The sequence below is a fragment of the Mustela putorius genome, unplaced genomic scaffold, assembly GCF_011764305.1.
Source record: "Mustela putorius furo isolate JIRA1106 unplaced genomic scaffold, ASM1176430v1.1 tig00537227_pilon_pilon_pilon, whole genome shotgun sequence".
NCBI lineage: Eukaryota > Metazoa > Chordata > Mammalia > Carnivora > Mustelidae > Mustela > Mustela putorius.
In genome coordinates, this window is record NW_025422368.1 from 1,503,061 (window position 1) to 1,519,337 (window position 16,277).

General features: G+C 45.0%; 1 protein-coding gene across 6 annotated transcripts; it reads left to right on the forward strand.

Moving 5' to 3' along the window:
* The first annotated feature begins 4,968 nt into the window (after positions 1-4,968).
* LACRT (lacritin) lies at positions 4,969-8,571 on the forward strand. 6 transcript variants are annotated; one of them, XM_045073258.1, is made up of 5 exons: positions 4,969-5,061; positions 6,264-6,305; positions 7,395-7,499; positions 7,903-7,977; positions 8,438-8,571. In XM_045073258.1, the coding sequence occupies exons 1-5, from the start codon at positions 5,004-5,006 to the stop codon at positions 8,500-8,502; spliced, it is 345 nt and encodes a 114-aa protein (XP_044929193.1). In that variant the 5' UTR covers positions 4,969-5,003; the 3' UTR covers positions 8,503-8,571. The 6 variants fall into 6 exon arrangements, with proteins under 6 accessions (XP_044929193.1, XP_044929195.1, XP_044929192.1 ...); XM_045073260.1 differs by having other exon boundaries at positions 7,909-7,977; XM_045073257.1 differs by having other exon boundaries at positions 7,395-7,475; positions 7,876-7,977.
* Positions 8,572-16,277: the final 7,706 nt, after the last annotated feature.

Below are 16,277 nucleotides of genomic sequence, written 5' to 3' on the forward strand. Positions count from 1 at the left end.
GTGTCCACTAAACCTTCCAAAATCAAAATGTTGAAGGATATTATAGGTTCATTTTATGTGTCAATTTGAATGGGCCACAGTGCCTATATTATTCCGGATGTTTCTGTGAGCAGGGTTTGGATATGATTAACATTTAAATCTGAGGACTTTGACAATCAGAGAAAGACAATTGTCATATGATCTCACTGATAAGAGGAATTTGAGAAACAAGACAGAGGATCATAGGGAAAGGGAGGGAAAAATGAAACAAGATGAGACCAAAGAGGGAGACAAACCATGAGAGACTCAAATTTCAGGAAACAAACTGAAGGGTGGGGGTTGGGAGGATTGGGGTGGCTAGGTGATGGACATTGCGGGGGGGTGGTATATGCCATGGTGAATGCTGTGAGTTGGGTAAGACTGATGAATCACAGACCTGTATGCCTGAAACAAAGAATACATTATATGTTAATAAAAATTAAAATAAATAAAATAAAATCTATTGGTCTGGGAAAAAAAATCTGGGGACTTTGAGTGAAGCAGATTGCCCTTCAGAATATAGGTGGGCCTCATGTAATCAGTAGAAACCCTGACTAAAACAAAAGCCTGGCCATCCCTGAGCAAGAGGGTATTCTGCCAGCAGACAACCTTCAGATTTGAACTACAGATTTTGGACCTGCCATCCTCCATAATCATATGAGCCAATTCCTTAAAATAATAAATAAATGCATATACATACACAATCAGCTCTATTTTCCCTAGAGAACCCTGATTAATACAGGTACTGGTTAGTTAAGACTAGAGAAAATGTTTCAGATGCCTAATGTTTAATATGAAATTGAATTTAATATTCAGACAGGGACTTGTGGTTGATAGCACAGACTCTGTAGCTAGAAAGCCCATGTTTGAAATCACCCATGCCTCATACCAGCTATGTGATCATGGGCCAGTACCTTACCCTGCCTTTGTCTTAGCTTCATTATCTATAAAGTGAGAGTATCAATAGTACCTATCTCATTGGATTGTTCTGAGGATTAAATGAGATTAAAACTTACAAAGCTCTGAGAATAATGCTTGCTTGGCACACATTACAAGCTATGTGTTTGTTAAATAAGTAGAATAAGAGTCTTTTTTTAAAAATTCCACTTTATTGCTTTGTCTTCTTACCTCCCGCATTGGTAAGATAAATAATCAAGGGCATCAGGGGAGTATGGCAGTTTGGGCAAGCACGTAATAACTTGGCAGATAAGACCAGCCACGTGAACCACAGCAGTCAGGGTAATATACCCCTCATAAATACAGCTTACATCTATGCCTTGAATATGTGAGCCATCTACAAGGTTTAACGCACTGGAAGAGGGGAACAAGGAAAAGACATTCAGCCTGGGTCAGACAGGGTGGGACATATCACTCAGGGTCCCGGCAGAAAACATACAATACACTCAGAAAAGCATTTTTAAGAGACTTTTTAATTTAAAAAAAAATTATTTACAGACATGCAAATAAGTACTCACGACAGCAAAAAGCCATTACTATTCTTGCCACTGTTGCAGCAGGGAAAGAAAATGGCATTCCCTGACACAGTTAGGAGATGGAGCCGTGGAACCAGTGTCACCAGTCAGAAGCTATTGTCATAGAGGAAAACAGCCATTGCTATTCCATGTTGTATTAATTATCTGTGGCTTCCTAATATATTATTCGAAAACCTAGCAACTTCATATAACATCACTTCTTACCTCCCAACTACTGTGGACCAGAAGTCCAGCTGTAGCTTACTTAGCTGAGCCCTCTGCTCAGGGTCTCTGACAAGGCATGATGAAGGTATCATTGATACTGGGCACCTCAAGGCTCGACTACAGAGAGATCCACTTCCAAACTCAATCACATGATTGTTGGTGGGATTTAGTTTCTCATAGGCTGTTAGACTGAGGGCTTCTGTTTCTCCTGTGCAGGCTATGGTGGCCCTCCAGTTCCTTGCCACATGGGCCTTGCCACAGAGCAGTTCATGCCATGGCAGCTCACTTCATCAGGACGAGCATGCTGAGAAGACCCAGAGAGATAGTGTGTGTGTATGTGCATGTGTGTGTGTATAAGCAAGACACAAGTCATGGTCTTTTATAACCTAATCTCAGAAATAACATCCTATAACTTTTGCCATTTTCTATGTGTCAGAAGCGAACTGCTAGATCCAGCTCATGCTTGGAAAGAGAGTATTACACAAGGGCATGAATACCAAGACGTGGGGATCTTTGGGAACCATCTTAGAAGTCTACGTACCAAGGTACCTACCTGCCACACTTGTGAAAGCAGGGAGAGAACAGGAGGAACAAATGGCCTCAAGCTTTCTCTCTTCCCATTCTGACCTCCCACTAGTGTCTCTCATTAGCCAAACTCAACTAGACAGTAGAGGCCAAGGGAGCCCAGATGATGCATCCCACAAAGGTTACCTTCCAGACCAGTGCAGAGCATAAATCTGTGGCAGGGAGTGGAGCAAAGAACAATGAATAGAGAATAACCAGGACATGAGAAAAAACACATTGACAACTGACAGGATTATCATGGCAGTCAGATACCCTAGAAGACGGGACATCACAGAAGACAGCTCTTCACCCAGATACAGGACGTGTATCTCTTTTCTTTATTACCCATATCCAATTCTTTTTCAGCCCCTATAACTTGGGGTAATATTTCACCTGGACCCTGTTATAAAATAGCAAAAATTTTCTATAGAACAAATATTCCTACCTTCCATCTCACCCCCATTTATGTTAATACCTGCCTCTTTAATTCGTGAGGCCAAGGAGAGGATTAGGAGAGGAAAAGGGCTGAGCAGTGACATTTGGAAAGACCCCACTCTGTGACAGCTCTAGTGTTCATGCCAAAGTTCTAATTTCCTCTTAGAAAAACTTGTGTAAATATCATGGTTCACTCCTGTTGAATTTTTTGATGTGCTCACGGAGATTATTCGGGATCTAGAGTCAGAGCCTCTCTTACTACAGTGTATACACAGACACACACACACATGCACACACATATGCACACATATCCCAGGACACTGATGTAGTCAAAACTCTCTCCTGACCCTCAAGTTAAGGCCACCACCCTCTTCAAGTGTCCCAGGCCTGGACCCCTAGGCAGGCAGTCAATGCCAAGTGCCATCACTACATTAAAACAATGCGTCCCTCTTCTTCAACAACTAGCCCTCATTAGATGCCACATAAATCTTAACTATCAGGGCGCCTGGGTGGCTCAGTCATTAAGCCTCTGCCTTCAGCTCAGGTCATGATCCCAGGGTCCTGGGATCAACTCCCGCATTGGGCTCCCCACTCAGTGGAAGGCCTGCTTCTCCCTTTCCCACGCCCCCTGTTTGTGTTCCCTCTCTCCCTGTCTCTTTTTCTGTGTCAAATAAATAAATGTAATATTTTTTTTTTTAAATCTTAAATATCAAATCACACAGAGAGGTAGTGGGCAAGCAGTTACTTTAACCTAGTTCCCACTCACTACATCTGGAGCAGATCGGCTGCCTGAATGTGATCTTCATCTTTCCTGGAAGTTAAGGATGGGTGAAATGTGGGTTAAGGATAGCCCCCCCCCCAAAAAAAGGATATCCCAAAAGGACCCACTCCTCATTCCTGTAATGTCCCACCCTATCAGTTTTCTCTTCCTTTATCTCATGAGGTAACTAATGCTCTGAACCCAGGCATCCACATACCCTCATGTTATAAACTTCCTGACATGCCCTTTCCACACACCAATCTCCAGAGAATCCTTGAGGCCGAAAAGCCTGCAGAACCACCTGGGGCCTGGTGAAAGCTAACACCAAGCAAATGAAGAATCACAAACTGGTATCCAGGACCCTATTCTTCACTCACCAGCCCCTCAACTGGCTCCTGCTTCTCCTTGATCCCATTCTATTGAGCATTTAGCACCAGCCTGAGCCAAACCTAGCCAGGAAAATGAACCCTCTGTAAACTACAAGTATCCCACACGTCTGCATAGAAATTTATTGTCCAAAAAATGCTTTGCTGGGTATTATCTTACTCAATTTCCATCAACTGTCCTCTATATAGGAGCTGTAACTCCTAGATGACAAAGGAAAATCCTGAAGTCTTTCAGTATATAACAATGTCCTGCCCTATGTATATGAAAGACAGAACTCAAGATCCAGGCCTCTTAAATCCAAGCTCAAGGAAGGAAGAAATCCCAAGTCAAAGAGAATTATCGGCTTTTCCAGATTGTTCACGCCATGGATCAGCTCCCCACTTGAAGGGAGAACCAAGTTCCAACTTTAGTGAACCACCATTGTCCTGTAATCAGAAGATACTCTCAGAAATGTGGACTCCCATCACTTGAACCTGAAGATAGAGGTTGACAGGGGCCCATGTGGAGTTTGGGGAGTTCCTCCTAGGGGACAGATAACAATTTCAGGAGCAGGATGCAACTGTAGAGAAGTCATTCATGCCTCCAAAACTATCCCCTCAAAGAGAAAAAAAAGCCATGAACTCAGTCCCCAGATGTTCTGAGTGTGGCCTCCAGGGGAAGGAAATTCACTTATTGTGGGGAAACCTTCAAGCCTCTGCACTAAATCCTGTGCAGACAGAGGCAGGGGGTAGACAACATGACCTTCCAAAACCCCAACCTCCTCCTGGGGAGATGCTAGTCCTACCAATACCCTCAACAGACACATTCCAGAATCTCCTCAAACAAAAGTTGCTCTGCATGTGGTCCCTGGGATCGCAGAGATTGAAACCACAGGTTAAGTGGGGTAAAGAAGGAAGGAGGAAAGGGATGGTTGGGAATCAGTCACAAAAAGACCTCCCAGGCATCAGCCAGCCCCAGGTAGCCCTTGTTGACTTAGCAAGTGACAGTTTGGGGACGAAGAGGAGGAGGACACGGAAGTCACACCCCTCCAAACTTGATTCCCATTGGCTCTTGGTATCCTTAAAAGGGCCCAGCAGTATCAGCACTGGTATTCCCAGACCCCCTGAGGATTCTGCGGTTATAGTCACTTCTCATCTCCCAGCATGAGATTCTCAGCTCTCCTCTTCCTGGCAGCTCTAGCTGGAGTCCTGGTCTATGCCGGTGAGTATGGCTCTCCCTCTGCACCCCACCAGAGCCCAGACCATCCTGGGCTTATCTCCAATCTTTATTCCTCTCTTCCTCTCCCAGTGCTGTCCTGGCTCCTCCTGCCTCTGCAAGTGACTCCTGCCCCCAGTTCTCCACACATAGCCCCGTTTCCCCACTGGCTGGGGAGCCAGGAACCCCCTAACTGTGCCTGGTCTCCCAGCTCATCCCCTCACACACCATCCTTTACCCACTATGCTCAGACCACATTGACCCTCTTGCAGGACTTCTGGGCCACCGATTATAGCTGGACAGGTTTTCCCTAGCACAAGGGTGCCAGGCAGGGAGTAGTGGAGGTTAAAATCTAGCCCACACTCCACTTGCCAAGCAGTGTGCCCTGCCAGTGGCCTTGTGTCTCAGTATGCCTCTCCCTGAGAAGAGCCAAAAGGCACGATTCAGGCCAGGACACCCCTGCTGCACCACAAACACCGTGACCTTCTTTCTTGCTCTTCCCTCTGCCTGGGACTCACTTCCTCTCTCTGGCCCCTTCCCTCAGCCAGCCCTGAATGTCACCCATCCAATGCTTTCCCATCTATCAAATCTCAGTTTAGATATCAACGCCTCAAAAAAGCCTCCCATGAACATGGAGGAAAAATTAGACCCTGGACTTGCCCTTTCGGCACCATCACACGGTGATTCGAGAATTATGTACTGGAACGGAACCTGGTTCACGGTGGGGTCTTTCCACTTCCTCAGCACGGAATCCCCTCCACTAGGCAGAGATCTAAACATCGTGTTGAAAGAATCAAGAGCATGAAAACTGGGGTCCCATCCCAGAAATCACTCAGGCACGGCCCATGGCCCATGCACTGTCCCCTTCTGCCACAGAGGAGCCTGAGTGCCTCCAACCGCAGTTGGGTCCCCAGCAGGGATCTCAGAGAACGCTCACAGGCTGGAGGCAATGGAAACGAGGGCAGTTCTCCGAGAATATTACACTACTCCCAGGAGAACCTACTTCAGACAACTGTAGGAGGGGTTACATATCAGACAGACCGCCCTAGTGGATCTACCAATGAGGCAGAAGGGACATTTAACCAATAGGGAAATGTGTCTCCCTGGGTCTACTAATGCCCCTGAGAGCTGAGGATAAAGAGTGGGGGGTGGGAGGGCTCATGTGGGTCAAGTTCAGTCCTCACTGTCACCTCTTTCTTCTGCGGCAGAAGGTGCCTCCTCTGATCCCACCCCAGAGGCTGCTGCAGCCGGTAAGTCCTTCTCTCCCCCCTGTCTCTGCCTTCAAGGGGAGAGGCTAACAGCTGGGGATGTGGGTGGAGGCCAGGAGAGGAATGGGAGGTGGGGTTTGTGTCCTGCTCTTATGATAATGGGAGGAACATGAAATGGGGTGGGACAAGCCTAAGGATGAGGTGGGACAACCCAGGCAGGCAAAATCAGTAGGAAGAATGGGGAAGTTGGGAATAAAAGGGAGAGAAAGATGAGGTTAAATGATAAGGAAAATGTCCCATGTGGTATGAATACCTTCACCCGATGCTCCCAACTCCTTAACAAGGTCCCCACTATCCAGCCTCAGACATCATTTCCGACCCTGTTTTCCATGCTTCTCCTTCATGTACCCCCCACATCAGCTAAACTGAACTGGTTTGCATTCCCACACCTGTCCCATACATTCTTTGCCCTGAGTTCTGGCTGACTGATCTCCTGCCCCCAAGGAAGCCCCTTTAGAATATCCCCCCTGCCAAAATCCTGCCTTCAAGACCCAGCTTCTCTCTGACATCCCCATATCTTACCCCAAATCCCTCCCCAATCCTACCCATTAGAATTGCCCAACCCTGCTCACCTTCCAAGAGGCTTAGTCTTAGTCTTAGTCCATCTGGGATGTACAACAAATCACCACAGACTGGATGGCTTAAGCAACAGAAGTTTATTTCTCACAGTTCTGGAAGCTGGAAGTCCAAGGTCAAGGTGCCACTACACTTGAGTTTTTTTAGTAAGAACCCTCTTCCAGGTGACAGACTGCTAAGTTCCCATTATATCCTCACATGGCCAAAAGAGCCATGGAATCTCTATTTGTAAGGGCACTAACCCCATTCATGAGAACTCCACCCTCAAAACCTATTTACCTCCTAGGCCCCACCCCTGAGGACCGTCAAATGGAGGGTTAGGATTTCAATATATGAATTTGGAGGGGGAGAACATTCAATCCCTATGAGTAGAAGTCTTAGCACTTCCGTATCCCAGCCCCCAGCACATATTAGGAAGCCCGGGGCCCTGCTTCTCATTCCAAAAATAAAAAACACTTTGACTTTGCTCAAATCAACCAATGGGTATGTTTGTAGCTGAACCAGAAGGGACTACATCTGCAGCAAAACCTGCTTCACCCCAAGAGCCCGCCCAGGAACCACAAAGTGCCGCCCCAGGTAAAGAAGAACTAAACTCATTGAGTAAGTCTTGGTCTCAATGCCAGATAACAAGCTAGAGAAGTCTCTGGTGGCAGGCCCCCATGACACAGCCACCCGGGGAGACGAGCCCGGGGAGAAACAGACATATTGCTTCACCTGAGCGCAAAGGCACAAACGGGGGTGCACACACCGTGCCCACACATGGAGCTTCCGCAATGGTAGATTTTGCTACCTGCATGGTTCCCTCCCTTGCCTCCCACCTTCCTATAAGAAAAAAGCTGGGCCCCTCAGCAAAACTTCTTTAGTTTAGGAATTTGTATAGGGACAATGTCTGGTGAGGGGTGGGAGGGGAAGGTGGGAGTTTTCTCAAAAATGATGTGACTTTTCTGCTAGTGTGATTCTTCTGCTCCAAAATTAGAATTCCTAACAAACAAAGATCTCTTAGTATCAGGACATGGCTTAGAAGAAGCAAAAAAAGCACTGCATAAAGGAGTTGAGCTTGGAAGACGTTTTTATGAGGGTGAGTGCATCCCAAGGCAAAGCCTTGTGGGAACAGGAATACTCACTCTCCATCATCCAGAGGCAGGAGGTGGGCAGGAACACCCAACTCCACCCCACACGGGATACCTGGAACCACCCCAGCCCCTCCCTCCCTTTGAAACACCCCTTCTTCAAATGTCTCCATTTGTGCCTTTAAATGTCTCCGATTTCTCATAACCATGCTGAAACCACATGGTTGCCTGATACCAGATTGCCCCTGGCGTCTAAGCCCCAGCCTTCCCACTACAGAGCCCGTCCAGGTGGGGAAGGGGCAGGTCCCTCGGCCCTTGGTGAATCCAACCTCTCTCCATCCGTCCAGCTTCTGTGCCAGGCCCTCCAAGGGATGGGTGAAGTTGGAAAGCAGAAGTTGACTGGGACGGGCAGAGTGGAGCTGGTGCTTGGGCCCCATGAGCCTCATTCTCACCTCTGCTTTCTTCTAGGTGGAGCTGAATGGAAACGAAATCTGAGAAACTGGAGTGCAAAACTGAATTTATTTGGGGTCTGAGAAGTTGAAAAGAATGGGGTCAAAGCCTTAACCATGCTTGCAGCCCAGCATGATTAAACTGAAGCATCCAACTTGCTGTGTGTCTGTGCTCTGTGGGGGAAATGGGGGGGACAGCGGGGGAGAGGCCTGGAGGAGACAGAGAGCAAAGCCCTAGCTAGAAAGCCAAGAGGCCCTGGGTGTCCTGACCCAGGCCTGTGGCCAGTCCCAGCCTGCCTGGAGGACACAGCCTCTAACAAGCGCTTGTATTCACACTGAGCTACCACCCCTCGTGCTGGGCCTCCTTCTACCGCAAATGCCACTCCCGTTCTGGTCTAATCCTTCACGTACTGTGCCTAGTGACATTTTAGCATTTCCAAAAATTAAATCAACCTCCAAAGAACCCAGATTTGTCATGCTGAAAAGAGTCAAAGCCTGAGTCATTCTATGAAAGCCATTTTCTGATGCCCTTATTAAAAATACATCGCTCTGGCCTTCCATTCTCACTCTCTACACTGGACCAAAGTGAATGGTAATGGCTAATTAGATCAGATCGGTAAAATAATGAGCCACTGCCGTGACAGCTGGCACTTGACTCAAAAGCCCAACTGAACCCATTACAAAGCTCCATGTGATCATCCTGTATCCCCTGCTTTCCTCCACCACAATCTGGGACCACACTTCACATTCTGCACACAGGTGAACAGGGGAAGAAAACTCATGACTATGGAGTAAGACAGGGCAATCACTCTCCTGCCAGCCCTCTTCTGGAACCTGACAGATGGCCGGTCTGCCTTCTAACACTCCCTGATTCCTTGATTCTAGATGGTCCTTCCTCCAACTTACCTGCCACCTGCTCCCTCTATCCTGGGGGTGAGAGCATTGGACCCAGACCCTGTGCTAAATGAACGAAGAAACACATGTTCCTTCTCCCTCCTCTCTCCATGACCACACATCCTCCATATCTGAGAATGCTGCCAAAAGGCACAGGGGGTCCTCCAGCAGCAAGCCCCCTTGAAGTGTCCATTATAATCACACTCAAGTAAACTGCCACCTTTCCATGTGTTGAATTGTGTCCCCCAAAATGATTGGTGGAAGTCCTAACCCCTGGTACCTCAGAAGGTGACCTTATTTGGAAATTAGATCATTGCTGATGTAATTAGTGAGTCATACTGAACAGTGAGCCCCTAATCCAGTATGAATATCATTCTTCTAAGAAGAGAGACCTTTGGACACAGAGTCGCAACTGAAGCGTCATACACAAGGGTAGATGGGCAGGTGACAATGGAGTCAGGGACCCAGCGACCCTCTAAGACAAGGAATGCTAAGGAATTCCTACAAACACAGAAGCTTGAAGAAGCATGTAAGGATTCTCCCCTACCAGTTTCAGAGACGGCATGATTTAGAATCATCCATTTTACTTTATTATGGGGAAGCCCTAGGAAATGAATACACACTCCCATCCCCAAACTCACCCTCTCATCAGGCTACAGGCTTCATCTTATAACCAGAAGTACACACCCTTTAACCCCCATCACTCATGTCCCCCACTCCCCAGCCTCTGGCAATCTCCAATCTACTCTCTGTTTCTGCAAGTTCGGGTTTTTCCTAGACCCTACATAAATGAATTCATACAGTATTTGTCTTTCTCTATTTGACTTATTTGCCCTCAAGATCTATCCACACTGAGGCAAACGGCAAGATTTCCTTTTTCCTTGTGGCTGAATAATGTTCCATTACATTGATATGTATGTCCTAGAGTTTTCACTGTACATATCTTTTACTGACTTGGTTACATGTATTCCTATGTATCTTTATTCTTCATGATGCTATTGTAAATGGAACTGTTTTCATAATTTCTCTTTCTGATAGTTCTAAAAAAATTTTTTTAAATCAATTGCTCCTTCACACATTTTAAAGTTGGCATCTAGAATTTTTTATTTTAATTTATTTTATTTTATTTTTTAAGTAGGTTCTACATCCAATGGGGCTCAAACTCACAACCACAATATCAGAGTGACAAGCTCCACCCCTGAGCCAGCCAGGCACCCCAAGATACAGAATTTTTTAATTTAACTTCAAGTTATTTAACATAGAGTGCAACACTGGTTTCAGGATCAGAATCTAGTGATTCATCACCCACATAAAATAGCCAGTGCTCATTCCAAATGATGCCCATCACCCATTTAGACCATCCCCCCCACCCACCTTCCCTCCAGCAGCCCTCAGTTTGTTTCCTATAGTTAAGAGTCTCATCTCTGTCTTTTTTTTTTTTAAAGATTTTATTTATTTATTTCACAGAGAGAAATTACAAGTACACTGAGAGGCAGGCAGAGAGAGAGAGAGAAGGAAGCAGGCTCCCTGCCGAGCAGAGAGCCCGATGCGGGACTCGATCCCAGGACCCTGAGATCATGACCTGAGCCGAAGGCAGTGGCTTAACCCACTGAGCCACCCAGGCGCCCCTCATCTCTGTCTTTATCTTATTTTATTTTCCCTTCCTTTCCTCTAGTTCATCTGTTTTGTTTCTTAAATCCCACACATGAGTGAAATCATTGTCTTTATCTGACTGACTTATTTCACTTAGCATAATACACTCTAGTTTCATCCACATCATTGCTAATGGCAAGATTTCGTTCGTTTTGATAGCTGAGTAATATTCCATTGTGTATATATACATCTTCTTTGTCCATTCATCAGTTGATGGACATTTGGGCTCTTTCCATAATTTGGCTATTGTTGATAGTGTTGCTATAAACATTGTGGTGCATCTGCCCCTTCAAATCCGCATTTTTGTATCCTTTTGATAATACCTCTCGTAGTGTAACTACTGGGTAACAGGGTAATTCAATTTTTAACTTGTTGAGGAACCTCCATATTGTTTTCCAGAGTGGTTGCATCATTTTACATTTCCACTAACAGTGCAAAAGGGGTCCCTTTTCTCCACGTCCTGGCCAACACCAGGACAACCTGAGTTGTTAATTTTAGCCATTTTGACTGGTGTGAAGTGGTATGTCATTATGGTTTTGATTTGCATTTCCCTGACGTTGAGAGAGGTTGAGCACCTTTACATGTGTCTGTTGGCCATCTGGATGTGTTCTTTGGGAAAGGGTCTATTCATGTCTTCAGTCCATTTCTTAACTGGATTATTTGTTCTTTGGGTGTTGAGTGTGATAAGTTCTTTGTAGATTTTGGACACTAGCCCTTTATCCAATGTCATTTGTAAATATCTTCTCTAATTCCTTAGGTTGTCTTTCAGTATTACTGTTTTCTCTCCCTGTGCAGAAGTTTGTTGTTTTGTTTTGTTTTGTTTTGTTTTTCTTGATGAAGTACCAATAGTTCATTTTTGGTTTTGTTTCCCTTGTCTCCAGAAATGTGTCTAAAAAGAAGCTGTTGAGATTGAGGTCAGAGAGGTTCTAGGGTTTTGATGGTTTCCTTTCTTACATTTAGATCTTTCATCCATTTTGAATTTATTTTCGTATATGGTATAAGAAAATGACCCAGTTCCACTTTATCCATGTGGCTCTCCAGTTTTCCCAGTTTTCCCAAAACCATTTGCTGAAGAGATTGTCTTTTTTTCTATTGGCTATTCTTTCCTACTTTGTTGAAGATTAGTTGACCTTAGAGTTGGGGGTCCATCTCTGGGTTCTCTATTCTGTTCCAATGATCTACATGTCTGTTTTTGTGACAGTACCATACTGTACTGTACACAAAAGTACCATACTGTACTTTTGTGACAGTACCATACTGTCTTGACAATTACAGCTTTGTAATAAAGCTTGAAATCCAAAATTGTGATGCCTTCTGCTTTGCTTTTCTTTTTCAACATTCCTTTGTTTATCTGGGATCTTTTCTGGCCCCATACAAATTTTAGGAATGTTTGTGCTAGCTCTGTGATAAATGCTCATGTTATTTTGATAGGGATTGCATTGAATGTGTAGACTGCTTTGGGTAGCATAGACATTTTAACAATACTTGTTCTCCCAGTCCATGAGCTTGGGTTTTTCCATTTCTTTGTGTCTTCTTCAATTTCTTTTATTAAGTGTTCTATAGGTTTTTTTTAAAAGATTTTATTTATTTATTTGACAGACAGAGATCATAAGCAGGCAGAGAGGCAGGCAGAGAGAGGGGGTAGGCAGGCTCCCTTCTGAGCAGAGAGCCCGATGCGGGCCTCAATCCCAGAACTCTGAGATCATGACCTGAGCCAAAGGCAGAGGCTTAACCCACTGAGCCACCCAGGAACCCCTCATTAAGTGTTCTATGGTTTTGTTTTGTTTTGTTTTAAAGATTTCATTCACTTATTTGATAGACAGAGATCACAAGCAGGCAGAGAGGCAGGCAGAGAGAGAGAGAGGAGGAAGCAGGCTCCCCGCTGAGCAGAGAGCCCGAGCTGGGGCTCGATCCCAGGACCCTGGGACCATGACCTGAGCTGAAGGCAGAGGCCTAACCCACTGAGCCACCCAGGCACCCCAAGTGTTCTATAGTTTTTAACGTACAGACCTTTTACCTCTTTGGTTAGGATTATTCCTAGGTTTGGTGCAATTGTAAGTGGGATTGATTTCTTGATTTCTCTTTCTGCTGCTTCACTATTGGCATATAGGAATACAACAGATTTCTGTACATTGATTTTATATACTGCAACTTTGCTAAATTCATGTATCAGTTCTAAGAGTTTTTTGGTGGACTATTTGGGGATTTCTACATAGAGTATCATGTCATCTGCAAGTAGTGAAAGTTTGACTTCTTTCTTGCCCAGCTGGATGCCTTTTTTCTGCTTGTTGTCCGATGCTGAGGCTTCCAGTACTCTGTTGACCAACAGTGGTGAGAGCAGACCTCCCCGCTATGTTCCTAACCTTAAAGGAAAAGTTCTGTTTTCCCCATTGAAGATGATGATAGCTGTGGGTTTTTGTATGTGACATTTATGATGTTGAGGTATGTTTCTTCTATCCCTACTTTCCTGAGGTTTTTAATCAAGAAAGGATGCTGTATGTTGTCAAATACTTTTTATGCATCTATTGAGAGAATCATATGATTCTTTTCTTTTATTAATGTGATGTATCATATTGACTGATGTGTGGATGTTGAACTACCCCTGCAGCCCAGGAATAAGCCCCACATGATCATGGTGAATAATCCTTTTAATGTAGTGTTGGATCCAATGAGCTAATATCTTGTTGAGGATTTTTGCATCCATGTTCTTCAGGGATACTGGTCTTTAATTCTCCTTTTTAGCGGGGCCTTTGTCTGGTTTTGGAATCAAGGTAATGCTGACCTCATACAATGAGTTCAGCATCTAGAACTTTCTATTCAAAGTTTAAATAGTTGCAAAAGATATATATTAACATCTGTCATGTAATCCACATGACTCACTACCTCACTTACTTCAGATCTTTATTCAAATAACACTTTTTCAGAGAGGCCTTTCCTGACCAGCCCATCTAAAATTGCCACTTTCCTCCCATACACTCCCTACTTTATTTTTGTCCTTAGCATTTCTTTTTTTTTTTTTTAAGCGTTTTTTTTTTTTTTGAGGTATATTTGAAATACTCAAAGAAATGACACATACTCAGTGTATACATTTTGGCAAGTTTGGACATATGCATATACCCACGACACCATCCCCACAATCAAGGTAATAAACATAACTATCAGGGTGCCTGGGTGGCTCAGTGGGTTAAGCCTCTGCCTTTGGCTCAGGTCATGATCTCAGAGTCCTGGGATCAAGCCCTGCATTGGGCTCTCTGCCCAGCAAGGAGCCTGCTTCCCTCTCTCCCTCTGCCTGCTGCTCTGCCTACTTGTGTTCTCTCTCTCTCTCTCTTTCTCTGTGTGTGTGTCAAATAAATAAATAAAATCTTTTTAAAAAATTTTTTTATTTTAAAAATTTAAAAAATAAACTATCACCTCCAAAAGATTTCTTGTGTTCCTTGCTGTGTGTATGTGTGTGTGAGTGCACGTGTGTGTTAAGATCACTTAGCATCTTAGCATGGCCTCTACCCTCCTAACAAGACTTTAAGTGCATGACACTATATTGCTAACTACAGGCATCATGTTACAATGCAGATCTCATGAACCTGCTCACCCTGTAGCATCTCTCACCATCTAGTACACTATAGAATTTGCTTGTCTGTCTGTTTTCTTCACTAGAATGTGAGCACCAGGGGGGCAGGAGTTTCTGTTCTTTTTACTGATGTATCCCCAGTGCCTAAAACAGTTTCCAGAACATAGCACGCACTCAGTAAATACCAGCCGAAAATTGAATGAATGATTACTTTCATCTGCTTCTCCTTTCTCATCCTGTGAAATGAATCACTCCATACTCTTATTTTTTGTGCTGGTCTCAGTCTATCAATAACCACTGTGGTAGCCCTTGTGTTTCGTATTATGATTGCAATAACCATCATGAAACTTTGAAGAAAAAAAGGGGGGGTATTACTTTAAAGATCTGGAAATGACAGGGCATGCCTGGGACCATACAGCAAGGTCATGGTGAGGAAAGAGCACTCAGACCTGGGGTGCTGCTTTTATTGGGGTCAAAGTTGAGGACCGAGGGTTTCACAGGTTCACTCGTTGTTGGTGAATTTATAGAGCCGGAAGAGAAAAATCAAGCAGCACAAATGGTCAGTTATGGAAACCAGGCAAGAGCTTGAAAACAAAGGAGCCTCCAGTGTGGGAAGGCAGCCTGTCTCTGTGTCTAGCCCTGCCACCGGCAATGCATTTATTCCAGACAAACCTCTTGGAAGCAGATGCCTCTTGGAAGTGGACGCTGTGGCAATCAAAGCTTACCTCAGGCACTTGCATCAGGAGAAAGAGAAAACCCCACATCAGGAGGTTGACACTATGCCTCTCTGTTCTCTGAACATGTTTTTGGCCTGTGCTACCTCTTCATCAGAAAGGCTGCTGGAAGCAGCCGGTCTGTGTGGGATCAATCTCAGTACCTCTAACAGTGGGTAACAGATGCTTAAGAAGTGGTATGTGTACTGAAAGGGGATTGCTGTAGGCACCGGGCACTGAGGCCCATACCTGCACACAACACTTCTCCCATCTTTCCGATAAGACCCACCCAGGTTCCGGGGAGGGGGCTGGGCATCTTCTGCCTTCCAGCGCCCGGACACAGCTCAGGTCCGCCAGCCTCACGGGAGAAAAACTTCAATCACTGCACATCCGAACAGAGGTGCCTTCTGAGGCACAGTGATCATGACAAAGCCTGATGAAGGGGAACAGCGTCCCCAGATACTGTTTCAGAGGAACGCGCCTGCCGGGATGAAATCTCAACGCCAGAGACACCGGCCACAGTGGGAGGATCTAGGCAGACGGCGGCGGCGGAGGGAATAAAAGAGGCAGACAGCTCCCCTTGTGGTAGGGGCCTGTCCACTCCAGCACCGTTACTTTAGTGGGGAGGTGGGGGTGAGCAGAGCGAGGTTTCTGTGGGGCAAACCACTCAGGTTACATACAAACACATCTGTGTCCAGATGCAGGGTTAGCCACAGCTTTCTGCCTCCCTTCCTGATGCTGAGAACTGGCCTCATGAAATGACAAAAAAATAAGAGTAGTTTTTTAATTAAAATAGGCTTATTTCTGGTTTTGCGGTTGTGTTCCTATTTCCTGAGGTTATGGATATTTTATGTTCAGGTAGGGATTAGATAAATAAATTATATACAAACTAATGGGGGGAACCCCCTATGATTCTCAATGCAAACAGGGAGAATCAAGACATACCTACCAATTTCTTATTTCTGAAAGCTATTGAACTGATTACAACAAAAACAATAGGCACAGATATGTCAATTCCATTTCGGATAAAA

What these genes read in the sequence shown, in the direction of transcription:
- LACRT (XM_045073257.1), top strand. Translation starts at nt 5,004, where the DNA reads ATGAGATTCTCAGCTCTCCTCTTCCTGGCAGCTCTAGCTGGAGTCCTG. An exon ending in TGGAGTCCTGGTCTATGCCG is followed by an intron (nt 5,062 to 6,263) that starts GTGAGTATGGCT and finishes CTTCTGCGGCAG; the next exon opens with AAGGTGCCTCCTCTGATCCC. An exon ending in TGGAAGACGTTTTTATGAGG is followed by an intron (nt 7,978 to 8,437) that starts GTGAGTGCATCC and finishes GCTTTCTTCTAG; the next exon opens with GTGGAGCTGAATGGAAACGA.